Here is a 17,911-nt window from a genome sequence, read left to right as displayed (position 1 = left end):
TGGGCTTATTCTGAGGGACACAGTCCTTGATAGAGCCTTTGTGATGGGTAGGGAAGAGCCTGCAGGTCCTTTCCTCTCTTCCTTGAAGACCTGGGACAGGAGGTCCTAAGTGTTCTAGAGCCTTTCTCATGGAATCCCTGAGCTGGCCTCCACTGTCTCATGCGACAGAGGGCAGAGGCCCCTGCCCCCTCTGAGCCCAGGCTGACCGGTGTCTAGTATGTGAGCTGTCCACCCTCATCTGACTGCCTGGAGATGGAGTCGCTAATATCCCGGGAGGAGGCCGGCCCAGGGGTCCCAGGTGATTGGCTGGGCATCCTTGTCCTGGCCCCCACACCCCGTCTCGTTCTGCTCTCCCTGCAGGGTGACTCTGGCGAGATGGGCTTCCCTGGAATGGCTGGCCTCTTCGGGCCCAAGGTACAAATTTGCACTCCTCACTGTTCCTGTTGGGGTTCCGTCCGTCCACCTCCTTGGTCGTTTATCCATGTATTCACTCAACAAAGATTTCTAGAGCACTTACAGTGGGGGCTGGAAAGCCGCCAGAATCAAGCAGGAACATCCTTGATCCGCAGAACCCACAATCCAGCAGACCTGGATTTTAAGCCCAGCTCCTCAGTTTACCTGCTCTGAGCATTAGGCAAGTTACTTTGTATCTCCAAGCCTCAGTTTTGTCAGCTATACAATGGGTATGATAACTATAGAGGGTTGTTGTCACAAGGAAGTAAGAGCAGAGCTTATACCGTATAGCACAGAGCCAGCACGCTGCTACCTGCTTAATAATTGTGGACATTTGTTACTCTTCCTGGAAGCTCTCAGGTAAGGCCTCTCTTGACAGGGAGGACAAAGTGTGGCCAGCCCCCACGGGTCATGGAGCTGCTGGAGCCCCGACCCAGTGGCCACCCAGACACAGACAGCCTTTCCTCTGCCTCCCACAGGGCCCTCCTGGAGACATTGGCTTGAAAGGCATCCAGGGCCCTCGGGGGCCCCCTGGCTTGATGGTGAGTCCTCTCCTGGTCTGTCCTAGCAGGGCCAGTCGCCCAGGCCCAAGGCTGGCCAGCCGTCAGCTGGGTGGATGCCTGCCCTGCTCCTCCTGCTCCTTCAGGCTTGAACCCCCTCTGCCCAAGGCCTCCAGCCCCATTGCCATCCCCTTGCTTCTGCCGGTCCTGCTAGCTGAGCTGCCACCCTCCCCCTTTCACCTGCTCCCCTCTCCCCCCATAGCCCCCCACAGGCACACGGGGCCCAGAATATGCATGGCCTGGGCCCTGCTTGGGGAAGTCTCCCTTCCATCACCATGGGACACTCAGGCTGCCATCTCCTCTCCTGTCTCCGTGACTCTGTTCCCCAGGCCCTGGGATGAGGACACAAAAACCTTTCTCTCTCCTTTAGGGAAGGGAAGGCATCATTGGGCCCCTCGGAATCCTGGGACCTTCGGGACGCCCGGTATGTGTAGGGGGCTGGCCAGAGAAAGACTATGGGGGCAAGCTCGTCTCTGTGACCCAGGGCCAGCCTGAGCCTCAGTTTCCCCATCTGGGAAATAGAGCTTCCTCTCTGCGTCCTCTCTTATGGGGCCATGATTTATTGCAGGGTCCAAAGGGTGACAAAGGCAGCCGAGGAGACTTGGTGAGTTGATGGGCTGCAGAGGCAGTGCTGCAGTGGTTGGGGGAGGGGGAGGGGAGGAGAGGGGAGGGAAGGGCTGGGAGAGGAGTGGGGGAGGGATGGAGGGCAAGGCTCAGCCCGATTCCCTGACTGTCTCTCTCTGCTTCTGTCCTCCTCCAGGGATTGCAGGGTCCGAGGGTGAGTGGGCTGCGGTACGGGGGCTGATGGGCTGGGGGAGTGGGGCAGGGTAGGCCCTCTGGGTTCCCCTGCCCATGGCCACGGAAGTCTTCAGGCATGTTCTTTCCCTCTGGACCTCAGTCATCCATCGGTACCCCTCTGTGCTGGAGGCACCACTGTCTCAGGGTCTCGGATCAGCTCGAGGAGGCCTGGGGTGGGGAAGATGGAAGGCCTTTGACCAGGGCCTCACTGTTCTTCTCTTCCTTCAGGGTCCTCCTGGTCCCAGAGGGCGGCCTGGCCCACCGGTAGGTACTTGCGCTCAGTGCTCCTGGAGCTCCAGGGCAGGAGGTGGAACTTTGAATGAGACCCAGGGCTTTGCTGGCAGGTGCTTGTCTTGGCCCTGACCTCACAAGCTTCCCCAGACTTCTAGGAGAGCGTAGAGCAGCCCTGGCTGGACCAGGCCTCTAGAAGAGCAGAGACCAGTTTTCCACATCCTCTCGTGCAGCCCCTCCAGGCTCCTGACAGCCCCTGGGACTCCTGCGCCCAGTCCCTCTCAAATAGTGACTGAGCCTCTTCTTTTGCAGGGTCCGCCAGGGAGCCCTGTCCACTTTGTAAGTTGGAGAATGTTCTCTTTTGCTTATTTGGGGTAAGGCCTGGGAGGGCAGGGGGCAGTTGGCCGTTGACCTCTTTTCTGGGTCACAGTAGCTAGAGCCCTAAGCTAGGCCCAGGGATGCCCATGAGCTTTTGCCCTTCCATCCCAGACCCTGGGCTCTACAGCAGCAGAAAGAGGGTGGGGATTCCCGGTTTTAGGCAGAATGCGCCCCTGACTGTGAACCCAGGAAGCCGCTCCGGTGGCTGAGCTCCTGGTCCCGTCAGCACCCTCGGTACAGACCGGCTGATTGCCGCAGGTCTGAATAGGTGCTGGTGTCAGTTCAAGCTTGGGGACGGGGTGTTCCCCATACCGAGGGACACTTGTGGGACACCAGCTGGGTGTCCTACAGTTCGACTCAGTTCTGACACCGTGCACCAGGACAAAGCATTCATGATCCTACAGGACTCCTTCCCCATCCTGCCCACCCCAGATGCCAGCTTGTCACCTGTGCTTCCGACCGACTGAGGTTCCCACGCCCCTCACAGGCATCAGTGAATGTGCTAGAGCGCCTCTTAGATCAGAGAAATATTTCACTTACTAGCTTTCCGGTTTATTATTATTATTATTATTATTATTATAAATAAACAACAACAACAACAACTCAGGAACAGCCAGATGGAAGACAGGCACAGGGCAAGGCGTGAGGCAGGGGCTCACAGCTCCCGAGCCCTCTCCAGGTGGCCACTCTCCTCAAACCTCCACGTGGTCACCAGCTGGGAAGCTCTCCGAATACCACCCTTTTGGGTTTTCATGGAGGCCTCATTACATAAGCATGATGGATGAAATCACTGGCCTCTGGTGATTGATTCAACCTCTGTCCCTGCTCCCTTCCTCCCGGAGGTGAGGGGTCGGGACTGAAGGTTCCAAGCCACCTATCACAAGGTTGCTTCCCTGGGCAATCTGGCCCCTATCCTTTGGTTACCTAGAGGCTTTCCAAGAGTCACCTCATTAACATGACAAGACTTTTATGGGGTTTTAGGAGCTTGGTGCCAGGAAGAGGGTCAAAGACCAAATCTCTATTATAAATCACGGTATCCCAGAGGATCTCTTCTTCTCAGATTCTGAGTCCAAAGAGGGTCAGATGGGAGGAGGGAGGCTGTCTTCCTCCCTGGTGGGTACCTCCCTGAAAGTATGGCCCCTCCCAAGCCCCCCTCCCCCCCCACCCCGGGCTCCCTCCCTGTGTTACCACTGTACTGGGTGAGGCTTACAGTCGGGCCCTGACAGCGTTCCCCCGCTGCCCCTGCGGTGGCTGAGGGGAACCAAGCAGGAGCCCTTGGGCCACAAGCCACTCGGATTCTCTGCTCTCCTAATCTCAGCTTCTCACTGTCCGGCCCCCAGGCATCGTCCAAGAAAATGAACTGTGAGCCCTGGCCTCCCCTCCACACCTTCCCTAGCCCTTCTCATCACTAAGGAAGCCAGACAGCTAGGGCAAAGTGAAGAGACCCAGAAAAAAAACCCTTTTCCTCTCAAAAAAAGGAAAATTCGAGGATTTTGAATTTTTTGCACGGTAGCGGACATAGTGTTTGTGCTAGGTGGACACTGTTAGGCGTGCTCCGCCTGGATTAGCTCACTTACTCCTCTCACGGTTCTGAGAGTGTTACTGTCATGCCCATTCTGAGGATACTGATGCAGAGAGACGGTAAGCAACCTGCCCAGATCCTGCAGTTAGCAAGTAGCAAGGCTGAGATTTGAACTTGAGAAATACCTCTGGTGTCTGGGCTCTGGACCTCTTGGGCTTTACTCAACGTCAGAGTGTCTCTGTCACTGTTTTCACAGCAAGACCGCTTCTGGCAAGCCCCGTGGTAGGGCTGGAGGTGCAAGTATGAGATAGACGGTTACACAGAGAAAGGGGCTGCACCCAGCCTGGGAACGAGAGCGCCAGGAGAGAGTTCCCATGGAAGCTGACATTTGTAGGATGAGTATAGGGCAGGGTTTCTCAACTGCAGCACTTATGGACACTTGGGGACCAGGTGGTTCTTTGCTGTGAGTGATTGTAGGATGTTTAGCAGCATCCCTGGCCTCTGCCCACTAGATGTCAGGAGCACCCCATCCTCCAGTTGTGACAGCCAAGTCTCTAGATATAACCAGATGTCCCCTACAGGGCAACATTGCCCCCGATTGAGAGCCACCGGAGTAGTAGATAGGCAGATGGAGCATTGGGGGGAAAGAAGAATGTTCCAGGCGATGGGAGCGGCATGTGCAAAGGCCCTGTGGCCAGACAGAGCATGCTGCTTAGCAACTTAGCAGGACAATAGTGTGTCTGGTGCATCAAGCATTTGTGGGCGACAGAAGAGAGGCTGGGCCAGAGGCCACAACACTCAGGCCAGGTCTTGTAACCACGTGGAGGAGTTCAGACTTAATGCTGTGGGTGATGAAGAGCTGTGGAAGTGCCTGGTGAAAGGGAGTGGATGGGTCAGGTCTGACTCTCCTTGTAAGTGGGGGAAGGACAGAGAGTTACACAGAAGGCGGGTGACTTGGCCCAGGAAGGCGGGTGGGCGAGCTCCTCCTCAGACCTTGGGGCTCTCTCTTGGTGAGTCCGGTGATCCTGGGGGTGGGGGGTAGGATACACACCCTGTCTTCTCTTTGCACAGCAGCAAGATGACCTGGGAGCAGCTTTCCAGATGTGGATGGACACAAATGGAGCACTGAAAGCAGAGGTACCCCGAGACCGCTGCCCACATGGGATCCCTTCCTGGGGGGAGATGGAAGGGACGGCTCGCACACGCCAGTCGGTGCCCTCTACGTGGCCTGCCCCGAGAGTTCTGTAGCTCATCGGTTTCCTGTGCCGGGGCCTGGGCAAAGTTGATACTAAGTCGGCTCTCAGGGTTCACAGTCCAGGGAAAGGGCAGCCTGGAAGAGCCCATTGTCTTCCTTCCAGCCTGGGGGTGGTCAGTGGAAAGGCCTCCACTGACCCCTTCTGGAGGGATTTGGGGCCACTGCGGAGTGTCCTGTACCCTCGCAGCCCCCACCCGGTTCCTGGCCCCCAGTTTCCTTATCTGTCAAGTGGAAGGAGCCCCATCATGGCCCTAGGAACTCGGGCTAGGCCAAGACCTCAGGGGCCGGTGGCTACCCACTCTCTTCACGACAGGGTTACAACCATCCAGACCGGCTGGTGCTGGACCAGGGAGGGGAGATCTTTAAAACCTTACACTACCTCAGCAACCTCATCCAGAGCATTAAGACGCCCCTGGGCACCAAAGAGAACCCCGCCCGGGTCTGCCGCGACCTCATGGATTGTGAGCAGAAGATGGTGGATGGTATGAGGGCTTGTGGGGTCTGAAGAGATGGCTTCCTGCCCCGGGGGTGGAGCAGGTGGGGCAGGGGAGTTCCAGGAGGGACTGAGGAGAGGGACCATTCAAGTCTTGCCTCATTGGGGCCAAGTTTCTGTCCTTGGGGAGGCAGGCACATGAGGCAGTCCCTTATCCACTCAGCAGTCACTGAGCCACACCATATGGCCAACCTTGTGCCTCCTGGGGGGGTAGGTGAGTGGTTTTACCCTTTCAGAGCCCACAGATCTACAAGCTGGGGACAATCATTTCAGTGCAAGGAGATAAGAGCTTTGGCAGGACAAGCCCCCAAGGGCCAGGAGGGGACAGGGGGCTGGGGGAGGGGGCTGTCATGGATGCCCTGAGAGCCAGGATTTCACCCCTTTCTGTCCACACCTCTTCTCTACACTGACAAGAAGGTGGACCAGTGGCTGGTTGTCCCACTCTTTCAGCTGTGGGGCCTTTGGATCCCTTGGAAGCCCAGTGGGGAAACCACATGCCAGCACAGGTGTCCAGTGGGTGGGGTGGAGGCCTGATTTACCCCCCTCCCCTAGGCAAGCCCCTAGGAGGATCACTAGCCTTGGGGGAGAACCTCTTTAACTAGATGAGCCCTAAATGCCTTGGGCTGGTGATTCAGCCTCTCTCAGGCCTCAGCTGCTCCCTCTGTAAAATGGAGCCGTCATAGTAGCAGCGTGGGCAAGTGCTCAGCTGCGTGGGCCCCCCAGGGGCTCTGCCCGCTCTGAGCTCTGCCCAGAGCCTGTCCTTCCATCTCAGTGGCTCCTGGAATCCTTTCCCGACTTCAGGCCCAGCTGGGGCTCAGTGGGTCCCAAGGTTTGGGGTCCACCTGCAGAACCGGGCCCTGGGCTCCCTCCCCCTCACATACCTGTACCATCCCCCCTCCACACCGCCTGCAGGTACCTACTGGGTGGATCCAAACCTTGGCTGCTCGTCCGACACCATCGAAGTTTCCTGCAACTTCACCCATGGTGGACAAACGTGTCTCAAGCCCATCACAGCCTCCAAGGTACCTGTCCGCCCCCCATCCACCGCCGACTGGCCCCCTCTACACCCACTGGGCCCTGGGCCACCGCCCACCCAAGTTTTGGTCTGAGCCTTGACTGTCCTGCTGCGTGGCTTCTTTGTGACCCTCCGTTTCCTCATCTGTGAATCGGGGGATGAATTGTTCTAAATTCGTGGTTTCTACACCCTTTCAAGATGTATGCTATTAATGTTTTTTATTTCAAGTAGAACTTTCGGCCAATATCTAAAACAGCATAGTTGGGGCGCCTGGGTGGCTCAGTCGTTAGGTGTCTGCCTTCGGCTCAGGTCACGATCCCAGAGTCCTGGGGTCGAGCCCTGTATCGGGCTCCCTGCTCTGCAGGAAGCCTGCTTCTCCCTCTCCAACTCCCCCGCTTGTGTTCCCTCTCTCACTGTGTCTCTCTCTGTCAAATAAATAAATAAAATCTTAAAAACAAAACAACAAAAAAACCAGCATAGTTGGCCAAGCTGGCCGGGCTTGGACAACCAGGAACCATCAGTACAAGCTAAGTCACGGTGCCCGAGGTGTGTATGCAGGGTTTAGCTAATGTTTGATGTCTGCTTTCCAAGTGCCTGTCTCTGGGCTGAGTGCTTGAGGTAGCTCAGGGCAGCTCAACGGCAAGCCAGGGCGGGCGGCAGCAGTGGGGTGCCACCGCTCCCCCACCCAGGGTACCCCTTGGTGGATTGTGGGTCTGCAGGGGCAGCAAGTCCTCCATACGGGAGGGTTCAGGCTCCAGGGAGAGGAGCCCACCTGCCTGTAGGGGAGGCGGGGACCCAGAGACCCATCCCATCCCATCCGCCCTCCTGGGGAGGCTCCAGGAGGTGCCTTAGGCTGACTGGGTCAGACCCAGGTTTTGAGAATTTCTGTGTGGGCCAGCTGGTCAGCAAGTCTTGCTGGGTCCCTACCATGTGCCAGACACTGTGTCAGCACTGGGATTCAACAGGAAACACAGTAACCTCACCAGTGACCCCCCCCCCCAGCCAGGCCCTTTCCCTCTCTGACTCTGACTCTGAGCCACACCCACCTGGCAGAGGGGGGAGGCCTGAGTGGGCACGTGCATGGGTGACCATACCCATCAGGAACAATGGCCACCATTTTTACTGGTCTCAGCCTATAAATTACCAACATGGTGGCTGGACCAGCCCTTGTGGGTCTTACCATGATTGCAAGATGCCCTTCACGATCAAGAAACTTTGAAAAAATAAAGGTTTGTTACTTACAGGACTTGGAAATTACACAGCACACTGGGGGCCACCCAGCCAGCTTGCTGGGGGAGAGAGAGAGTGCACGAGCCTAGGGTTCTGCTTTTGTTGGCGTCCAGGGTGGGGGGCTTAGGGCTTCCGGGGCTCACTCTTAACTGGTGAATTTAAAACATAAGAGCGGGAATTTAAAGGACGGGAAGAGGAAAAAAAAAAGTGGTCTAAATGGCCAGCTTTTGGCAATCTCGAAGTCTAAAACAAAGGAGGCTCAGCACGGAGGCAACTAGCCGGGCTTTTCATTTATTCGAGATCGCAAGCTTTTTGAAGTGGATGTCTAGGCAATCAAAGCGTCAATCAGGCACTTGCATTACACAAAGAAAAACCAACCGTCTGGGCTTTCAGGGCACCCACTGAAGCCATAAATCCCATCCTTGTTTGAGGTCACTGCCATTTCTGGCATCTTGGAACTTAGAAAGGATTGGGGAGGTCACTTCTCATTTCTTCTACACTTGAAGAACCTCTTGATCTTGCACTAGTTCCTCTTTCTCTCTGGGCTTTGGGTTCCCAACTCAGCTCCAGAGACAACCCCCACTCCCATGCGCCCGTGCAGTGGGGGGAGGGAGGGGGTGGATCAGGTGACTTAGGACCCTCGTAGATCCGGCTCTGCACTCAGGCTGGCCTTGGTGCTTTCCCTTCCTCGTTACTCCTTGATTGTGGACCGGTTCACACAGACCTCAATTTCCCTGTGTCTCTAGTCGTCACACGTCTGGGAGCAAAGCTGGGAATTGCTTACCAGGAAAGAGCTTCTCCCTGTGCCCTCCAGAGAGAGGGGAGGGTTTCTGAGAGCCTTGGGCAGCTGGCCTGACCCTACCTCACTGCTGCGTCTCTGCCACAGGTCGAGTTTGCTGTCAGCCGGGTCCAGATGAATTTTCTGCACTTGCTAAGCTCTGAGGTGACACAGCACATCACCATTCACTGCCTTAACATGACCGTGTGGCAGGAGGGCACTGGGCAGAGCCCGGCCAAGCGGGCTGTGCGCTTCCGGGCCTGGAATGGGCAGATCTTTGAAGCAGGGGGTCAATTCCGGCCAGAAGTATCAATGGATGGCTGCAAGGTAACCCTTGGGGCCCCTCACAGGCCTCTCATGCATGGACAAGTTGAAAAGATGTGTTTTTATTATAAAATAGTATATAAGAGTTAGTGTAATACATACTGGTATATTACATTAGTATATTAGTATCATATATGGTATTAGTATAAGATTAGTAAATACATATCATTTTTATCTTTGCGTAGTAATTTTATTATAACAGTTTCATAAAATCCTTTTTATTCCCTATCCTTTCTGGGAAACTGCTGAGAGAAAAATCCAGCCATAAAAATTCCACAGGCTGATAGACGCTGTACTTACTTGCGAGGCTGCTTGTTAAAGAATGTATTTCTATTCTCTCTACCCCCGTCCTGGCCAGGCTGATTTCTTCTGTTAACATTTTTGGTTATTTTTAAATACCTAAGATTGGGTGGGTTGTTGGTGGAGAGGGAGTCAGAAAGTTATCCAAAAAACTAGCTTCGCAAGTTTGAACAAAACTAGTAATACACAGTGTTAGTGAGGATATGGGGAAACCAACACTCTTGCACAAAGCTATTTGGGAAAAAATTGGTAGAGGCTTTCGGGACAGCAGCTGTATAAATATAGGGATACCTCAGAGATATTGTGGGTTTGGTTGCAGACCCGTGCAATAACGTGAATATTGCAATAAAATAAGCCTAATTAATTTTTTTGGTTTCCCAGTACATGTAGGAGTTATATTTACATTATACTGTAGTCTATTAAGAGTGTAATAGCATCATGCCTAAAAAAACAATGTCCATATCTTAATTAAAAAATATGCCACATAATCACAGATCACAGGCCACCAAAACAAATGTAAAAATGCTGAAAAAGTTTGAAATGTTGTGAGAATTATCAAAATGTGATGCAGAGACGCAAAGTGAGCAAATGCTGTTGGAACAATGGCACTGACAGACTTGCTCGATGCAGGGTTGCCACTAACTTTCACTTTATCAAAAACACAACATCTGGGAAGGTCTGGAAATGTGGTGCAATAAAATGAGGTATGCCCGTATATCCAGCGTATGTGCAAAGCCTCAGAAACGTATGTATCCTTCCATCCAGCTGCTTCTAGAATTTGTTCTAGGGAAACAAGAAGCGGAGAAGAGTGTGCACAGAAGTTTAGGTACAGTGACGTTGGTTACGGCATTCCTCACCACGAGAGACATGGTAGCAGCAGTCGAAGTGGACCAGAACAGGTCTTTGCTTCAGTGAAATGCCATGTGTCCCTTTCAAACGGCGAGAAAGATGATGGGAAGATGCACACGTCGATGATGAGGGTTGTGATGGTTTCGTGTGTACCCCTTTCCTTCTCTCAGGTCCAGGATGGGCGCTGGCATCAGACGCTTTTCACCTTCCGGACCCAGGACCCCCAGCAGCTGCCCATCATCAGCGTGGACAACCTCCCTCCTGCCTCATCAGGGAAGCAGTACCGCCTCGAAGTTGGACCTGCGTGCTTCCTCTGACCTCTGACCTCCTGGCTCCTCTAGGCCTCGAGGGGGAGGGAAGAGGAGGGGACCTAGGGGCAGGTGGGCCCAGGAGGGGCAGCTCACCTGCCCAAGGATCCTTGGGTAGGCCCCAGCTGTTGTCTGCCCGGTAGAAGTGGCCGGGGCGGGGGGAGGGGTGGCAGGGAACTGGGTATCCTTGGGATCAACTGATCCCAGCCCCAAAGACCAACCAAAGAGCCAGCCAGAGCGAGCTGGGCCTGCAAGCTGCCTGAGCCCCGTGGTCTGTCTCCCAGCCCCGCGGCCACCCCCTGTCCTCCCAGCTTCCTGCCCAAAGAGCCCCACGTTCCAGCCAGCTTGAGGGGAGGGGGCATCTCGCCAGCTGGTCCCTGCCAGGGAGCTTTGATGTGCAATATTAGAGAGGAGACATGAAAAAGGAGAAAAGGAAAGAAAGTTAAGTATATATATTTTATTTAAACAAACACAAAGAAGGTGCATTACTATTTCTTCACCTGGGAAAGAGGTGAGAGAAGAACCAGCCAGAGGGTGGGAAGCGGTGGAGGCCGGGAGGGGGTGGCGCGACCCTCGGGGCTGGGGTGCCCGTGCTAGCTACCTCCCACTGTGAAATCGCTGGTGCTCGCAACTGTCTCGTAGTGTATGTGATTTTTTTAAGGAAAAAAAAAAAAAGCCTATTTAAGATTCTGAAGGTGCTACCATTTTTGCCACAGACTTTGAAGAACCATTTTGATGTGGGGTATCATCCACATTTTGCTCTCTCCTCCAAATGACAAAGTTGGGGGAATCTAAAAATGTTCCTAGTATCACCCTTGTGCTCATCAGGTAATCGACTAAGTGGGGGGAGGGGAAGGAAAAAGGAAAAAAAAAATGCAAAGCCAAAAAAAAAAAAAAAACCTGCCAGAAACAGAAGCAGAAAGATTTACCTTTTAATTTATGGACTTTGAAATATTTGTCCTCTTAAGGCCCGAGGAGGCCTGAGCATGAAGGGTTTTGGCCTTGGCCTGTGATGGCCCTGGAGGGAAATTAGGCTTATCTTGGAAGGTGAGATCTAGACTGGAGAGTCGTGGGAGAAGCCTTGACCTTGAAGAAACCAGTTGTAAGACCGGTGTTGGGTCAGTGCTGGCCTTGGAGGTGGAATATCAGTTTGGAGCCATCTTATGAGGCCCCATACCATTCCCTAAGATCCTCCCTTCCAGGAGCTTGTCCCTTCCAAGATGTGGCCATCACTCTTGCTTTTCCATTGTCATTAAATTCTCTAGAAACCTGGCGTCATTAGCTCCAAGTGTAAATGTGGGCTGAGGAGAAAGAAGAATTATGGGGGTCTCGGGGTTCAGTGTGATGGGGAGATTCAGTGTCATCTGAGTTGTCCTCTGTCAGAGAACCAGTCAGCGCCCAGGTTGGATTTTGAGGTTATTTTAAGTATGGAATTATTTTTCTAGAAGGGGAAATTTTATGTGAACGTCTATTTTGTGTCTTTTTTTTTTTTTTTTCCTAAAGTTGTGTCTCTTTGGGAATTGGATTTGATTTTTATTATTTAATACCTCAGTCCGGCCCACCTACCCCCACCAGACACTTCCTGTACTCCTCGCCCTCCCGCCCCAGCAAAGATGCTCCCCACGGAAGTGTGTTGTAGCAGCTCGGGCCTCATCTCAGCCCTCGCTAACCCCCCCCACCCCCCCGCCAGTCTCCACCTGGCCTCTGTCTCGTTCCTGGGATTTTCTGCTGTCCTCGTTTATGTCTGTCCACATGTCAGTGTGTTAAAACCCCAGTGGGTTCTGTTTCTCCTTTTCCCTTCTGGATTTTAAATAAATATTTAAAACTGAGGCAATGGAATGACGCATCTGTGGCTGTGTGTTTTTGAAAAGCCCGGAGGGAGGTTTCTGGCCTGGCTGGGGAGAAAAGATGCTCAGAGGATGCTACTTCCCCCGAAGGAGGTGGGTAGGGGGAGATACAGCACCAGAGCAGGGGGAGGGGAGTGAGTGCTAAAAGTGAGGGGGTCCAGGTCCCATGGCGTATCCGTTTCTTAGGGTTGCTGGTAACAGTACCACAAACCTGGAGGCTTAAAACAGCAGAAATGCATTCTCTCCCAGTTCTGGAGGCTGGAAGTCTGAAATCCAAGTGGTGGCAGCTCCACCATCCCTCTGATGCTTCTCGGAGAGAGTCCTTACCTCGGTCAGCTTCTGGTGGCCCCAGGCGTTCCTCAGCTTCTAGCTGGAGCACCGTAGTCGCTCTGCCTGTGGAATCACATGACCTTCTTTCTCCCCATGCGGCTCCATGTTCCCATCTTTTTGTAAGGACACCAGTCCCTATCGGACGAAGACCTACCCTAATGAGCCCATCTTGACTTAATTATGTCTGCAAAGACCCTATTTCCATGTAAGGCCACATTCACAGGTAATAAGCTTAGGACTTCGGCATATCTTTTTGGCGGGACACAATGCAACCCATGACACACAGGGAGGAGGTATATTGAGGTTAACATGAGCGATTCCCTTTTTTTTTTTTTTTTTAGCGTAGTAACATAAAAGACTTAACCATTCATGACATTTAGTATATTCACCATGTACAACCTGTGCAACCATCTAGTTCCAGAACATAGCACCCCAAAAGGAAACTCCATACCTGTGAAGCAGTCACTCCCCATTCCCCTCTGCCCAAGCCACTGAAAAAGCACTAACCTGCTTTCCAACTTCGCCTGCTGTGGATATTTCACATCAAAAAGAATCCTATATCAGATCAACAGAATCCTGTTTTGCAGATGGGAAAGTTTAGTCAATTTAACGTCTGTTCCCAGCGCCACCCCCCCCAACCAAGAAAGCTCACAATATATGACCTTCTTTCGGGTAGCGTGATTTCAAGGTTCATCCTTTCGGTATGTACCGATACAGTACTTCATTCCATTTTATGACTCGATAATGTCTATATGGATGTACCACATTTTGATTATCCATTCATCCACTGATGGACATTTGGCTTGTTTCCATTTGGAGGAGCTTGTGGACAGTGCTTCAATATGAGCATTTCTTACCTCTGAGATTCTTGAGAGAGGCCAGGACAGCACCTGCCTGGGAGGGAGTGAGAATCTGAGAGATCGTTAGCCAGATTTAGCAAATACATATACGGGACCATCCAGAGAAATGTGCCTTTCAGATACATAATAGCAATATTTTAACATAGGTATGCCCCCATGCGATACCTGAGACAGGTTAGGACATATTTATACCTGCGGGACCTGGCATGTGTATCTCCTGGCCCTTGGTTTGGAGTTAGTCCTTTCTGAGCTTGGTCCTCCCTCCCTGGGACCTTGCATAAACCAGAGCTTTTCTGCCCTTCTCCCCTAGGAGAAAGAACAAATCATAAGCAGTTGAATTCATAGCTGGAATTTTCTTTAGTTTTAAAACTTTGCTATAAGTTTCCAGGTTTTCCAGGCCACCAGTGCGCATGCAGCCGGGTTCCCCCCTCCCCTCCGCACCCTGGTATCTGCCCCAGGCAGCGAGCACCAGGTGGACTTGGAGAGTCGCGTCCGCAGAGCCCAGAATTCGTGGTCTGGAAGGGCTTGGCGATTCCCACGGCCCAGATACACCCTGTCATTTTACGTAGAAGGTAACTAAAGCCCAGGGAAATGCCTGAGCTCACCTGCCGAGGCCAGGGCGAAGCCTCTATTCAAACCCAAGACTGCTGACAGGTGGGTCTCACTGTAGCCCCCTGGGATTAGCAGAGCCAGCAGCCCCTGGGAAGTGGGTACAAATGCACATTTTCAGCCCCAACCTAAACCTACTGAATCACAAACTCCCAGGTTGGGGCCCAGCAATCGACGTTTTATTAAGCCTCCCTGGAGATTCTAGTGCATGCTCAAGTCCCAAGAATTGGGATCCTCTGCTATTCCCTAAATCTGGAAAACGGTTTCCAAAACTGGGGTGGGGGGAACCTTGGGAATGAGATAAGAATGTTCTTTTTATTTCTTTGAAAATGAATCAGAAATGAAACCGAGACAGAATGGCCTGCTTCAACTGAATCATTTCCTGAGGTCCACCATGTACTGTCACCCCCAGAGAGTTTGCCCCGCTGTTGGATCCCGCTTCCAGAGGGGAAGGTCCGGTCACTCAGACGTCTCTGTCCCCGCAGGAAGCTCTGTGAGGGCAGGGGATGGATCTGTCCTCTGCTGTTGTCGGGGAATACAGCATGTTGGAGGCACTCAACTTGTTCAACAAGGCTCATTGGAACGTTTCCTTGACGAGCATGCCTTAGCAGCCCCTTCCCTGTGCCAAGCCTCACGTGGGCACCGGAGTTCCAGGGACAGGTCTGACAAGGGTGTCTGAGGGGCTCTGAGTCTGGCAGAGGCCGCTGGAGGAGTTGGACCTTGTGTGGTTAGGGGTTAGGAAAGCCGGGAGCAGGAGGCCAGACTGGGTGGGCTGGGGGTGCGGGCGGCAAAAAGGAGAGCGTGGCTGATGCGGTCTCAACACAGGAGGGTAGTCGGGGGGACACCTTGTATTAACCAGGGTCTCCAAAGAAACAGAACCAGTAGGATGGGTGTGTGTGTGTGTGTGTGTGTGTGTGTGTGTGTGTGTGTGTGTGTAAAGAGATGTACTATAAGGAATTGGATCACATGATTGTGATTGCTGGCAAGTCCCAAGATTTGCAGAGGGAGTTGGCCCATTCAAGACCCAGGAGAGCGGATGGTATCATTCCAGTATAAAGCCTGGCAGGCTGGGGAGCCAGGAAGAACCAATGTTTCAGTTCATGCCTAAAGGCAGGAAAAGACTGATGCCCATCTCCACCAGTCAGGCGGGAGGAATTCTCTCTTACTCAGACTTTCAATGCTATTCAGGCCTTGGACAGATTAGACAAGGCCCACCCACACTTGGCAGGCAGGAGGCAATCTCTTTTACCCCAGTTATCCATTCAAGTGTTAGTCTCATCTAAAAACACCCGCACGGCCACGCCCAGCATGTTTGACCAAACATCTGGGTACCCCATGGCCCAGTTAACTTGACACATGAAATTAACCATCCCAAGGCTATCAGTGTTAGAGGATGAATGACGGTCTGCCAGGTGAGGAAGGACACCGGGAGGAGAGGAAGTAGCACCTGCCAAGGCTGGGAAGTAAAGGGAGCATTTGAACTCGCTGTTCAAAATGCTGCCCCAGGGTAGGATGTGCGGAGCCCCAGGGTCCTGGGCTGGGCTTAGACAAGCCGCAGGTTGCTCAGGAGAGTGGGGTTCAGCTCACTTGGCCGAGTTGGGTTTGAGCGGCAGCAGCGCCCCGTGGAGCTGTCCAGGAGGCAGCCAGCTAGGCTGGAGGACAGGAGAGAGGTCTGTGCCACGGTCGGAGCTGTGGAGGCGTCAGGAGCCTCTGCGGGGCTCTGAGGACCCGGGAGGGGGTGAGAGAGTCGGGAGGAAGGTTCCAAGAGGGGAAGAGAAGGATGGTTATGTGAAAACCATGACCCTCACAACTCTCAGTTGGCATTCCAGGAGGGCCTCTGGGAGCTGGCCAGTGCGGCCTCTGATGCTGGGCCAACTCCTTCCCAGCAGGGGCAGGTAGGAGGTTGTTGGGGAGCCAGGAGGCAGCTCTTCGGGGGCCGGCAGCGGCTGTGCTTCCCAGTCCCCCATTGCACAACTGAGTGTTAGGAAACAGCCAGAGTGGACTTCCCAGTGGGGCCAATCCTGTGTTTGCTCTGTCCACAATGAATCAAGCCACCGCCACGGACAGTCACATTCCACCAGTGACCAGCCGCCCCATGCTGGGAAAAGGGCAGAGGCGCAAACAAGAAGGGGAGAGGCCGGCAGGTGGATTCCAGTCCCAGCTTCCTGACGGGGACGTGGTCTTAGGTGGCTCATTCCTTCTCTCTGGGCCTCAGTCTCTCCCTCTACAAAATGGGGGAGCGAAGGCCGTCCCTGCTGGCTACCATAGACGGAGCTCTTCTTCTGTAATAGCAGGGCGAATCGTCTGACACTGAATGATATTCAACTGCTCTATAAAAATGCAGTTCCGTATGGTTCAACCCAATACTTAGCACAGCACCTTTCAAAATAATAGCAGCTACGGTGTCTTGCACACTTATTGTGAGCAGGAGCCCTAGTGAGTGTGATATGTTTTTATCTCATGCACAACCCTCTTGAGACACGTGTTACTACACCAGATCTTCAGATGAGGGAAGCCAAGTCCAAAGAGGTTACATAAGTTGGCCAAGATCACAAAACAGGATTTGAACATGAGCAAATCTTTTTGAGTGTTTCCTCAGCCCAGACACAAAGTTCCTGATTAGGATCATTGGCTCTGCCAATGTATTCTTTGTGGCCGTTCATGCAGAAGACCACAAATTAGTCGTCAGACACAGAGCTCGGCCCTGCCCTCGATGGAGAAACACGTATAAAGTGGCTTTCTCGGAAGACGGATCCTTTCAAATGGGTGCAGTCCCCTGATGATCTAAACCTCGCCTTTCACCTGACTGCTCTGAGCTATTTGTTTCCCTCTCCATCCAATGGGGAAAGTACCCTGTTTTCTTGAACCTCCTATCGACATATTTTTGCATTTTGATGTCTTTAGATGTGGGATGTAACCTGCCATCCCAGAAGTATTTATGTAACGCAGGAGTCTGTTTTTTCTCCCTATCCCAGCTCGACATTAAACCGATGGTGATGGTTCTTAGAAACAAGTGTGTCTCCTTTAACAAGCACCTTACAAATGTGAACTGATTTAATCCGCTTAATAACCTGATAAAGTAGCTACTCTCTGTGTCCCCATTTTATAGATGGGGAAATCGAGGCACAGAGAAGCTAAGTAACTTGCCCAGGGTCACACAGCTAGCAAGTGGTCGAGCCAGGACACTACTTCACCATCCTGCATGACCCCGATTGCTTTCCATTCTATTTCCTGCCAAACTTCTCTTGACATTGGGCCTAGACCGGATGGAGGGACAGGGTAAGGGAGGTCTGTGCAGACGCTCGATCCACAGAGGTACTAAAGCATCCTTGAAATGTAAGAAGTCGGAGAAAATGGTACTGTGTCAGGGCGGGTGCTGAGTGCACTTGAAGGAACTACTTGGAGAGCCTCTTGGGAGGAGAGGGAGACCTCTAGGGGCACCTGAGCGACAGTTGAGGACCCCTCACTGCGTCTGAGGAGAGGGGCTCCGTTGACTCACTGTAAGAGAAAGCATTCATTTCTCTCTATGTTACTCACCAAACATGGGGCCACCAAATGCAATTCAAGGATAGGGTATCAGAGGGAAGGATTGTTTGCCTGGGGCCTGACCAGCCTTGGTTGCGAAGAAGGAGGTTTAGGGCTATGGGTCACTCTTGTGCCAGTACCAGGCACCAGATCCCAAGGTACAGAGGTGCTTCTGTGTTATTTAATAAGCTTTGTGTGTGTGTGTGTGTGTGTGTGTGTGTGTGTGTGTGTGTGTGTGTGTGTGAT

The 17,911-nt window shown here is 53.0% G+C and overlaps 1 protein-coding gene across 12 annotated transcripts in view; it reads left to right on the top strand.

The window, feature by feature from the left end:
- Nucleotides 1–12,327, top strand: part of COL27A1 (collagen type XXVII alpha 1 chain) — a 135,765-nt gene extending 123,438 nt beyond the window's left edge. For 7 of the 12 annotated variants that reach the window (XM_035723525.1, XM_035723523.1, XM_035723522.1 and 4 more), the window contains 12 exons: nt 361–414; nt 933–995; nt 1,384–1,437; nt 1,582–1,617; nt 1,774–1,791; nt 2,040–2,075; nt 2,355–2,381; nt 5,014–5,079; nt 5,511–5,679; nt 6,603–6,712; nt 8,822–9,040; nt 10,357–12,327. In XM_035723525.1, coding sequence (XP_035579418.1) covers nt 361–414; nt 933–995; nt 1,384–1,437; nt 1,582–1,617; nt 1,774–1,791; nt 2,040–2,075; nt 2,355–2,381; nt 5,014–5,079; nt 5,511–5,679; nt 6,603–6,712; nt 8,822–9,040; nt 10,357–10,503 — 999 coding nt within the window. In that variant the 3' untranslated portion in view covers nt 10,504–12,327. Of the gene's footprint in view, nt 1–360; nt 415–932; nt 996–1,383; nt 1,438–1,581; nt 1,618–1,773; nt 1,792–2,039; nt 2,076–2,354; nt 2,382–5,013; nt 5,080–5,510; nt 5,680–6,602; nt 6,713–8,821; nt 9,041–10,356 lie in introns of those variants that run through there. The other 5 variants (XM_035723517.1, XM_035723519.1, XM_035723518.1 and 2 more) reach the window with 5 other exon arrangements.
- Nucleotides 12,328–17,911: the final 5,584 nt, after the last annotated feature.

The sequence above is a fragment of the Zalophus californianus genome, chromosome 13 (assembly GCF_009762305.2).
Source record: "Zalophus californianus isolate mZalCal1 chromosome 13, mZalCal1.pri.v2, whole genome shotgun sequence".
NCBI classification, from domain to species: Eukaryota; Metazoa; Chordata; class Mammalia; order Carnivora; family Otariidae; genus Zalophus; species Zalophus californianus.
Note: the sequence above shows the minus strand (reverse complement) of the source record. Positions and strands in the feature narration are given on the sequence as shown.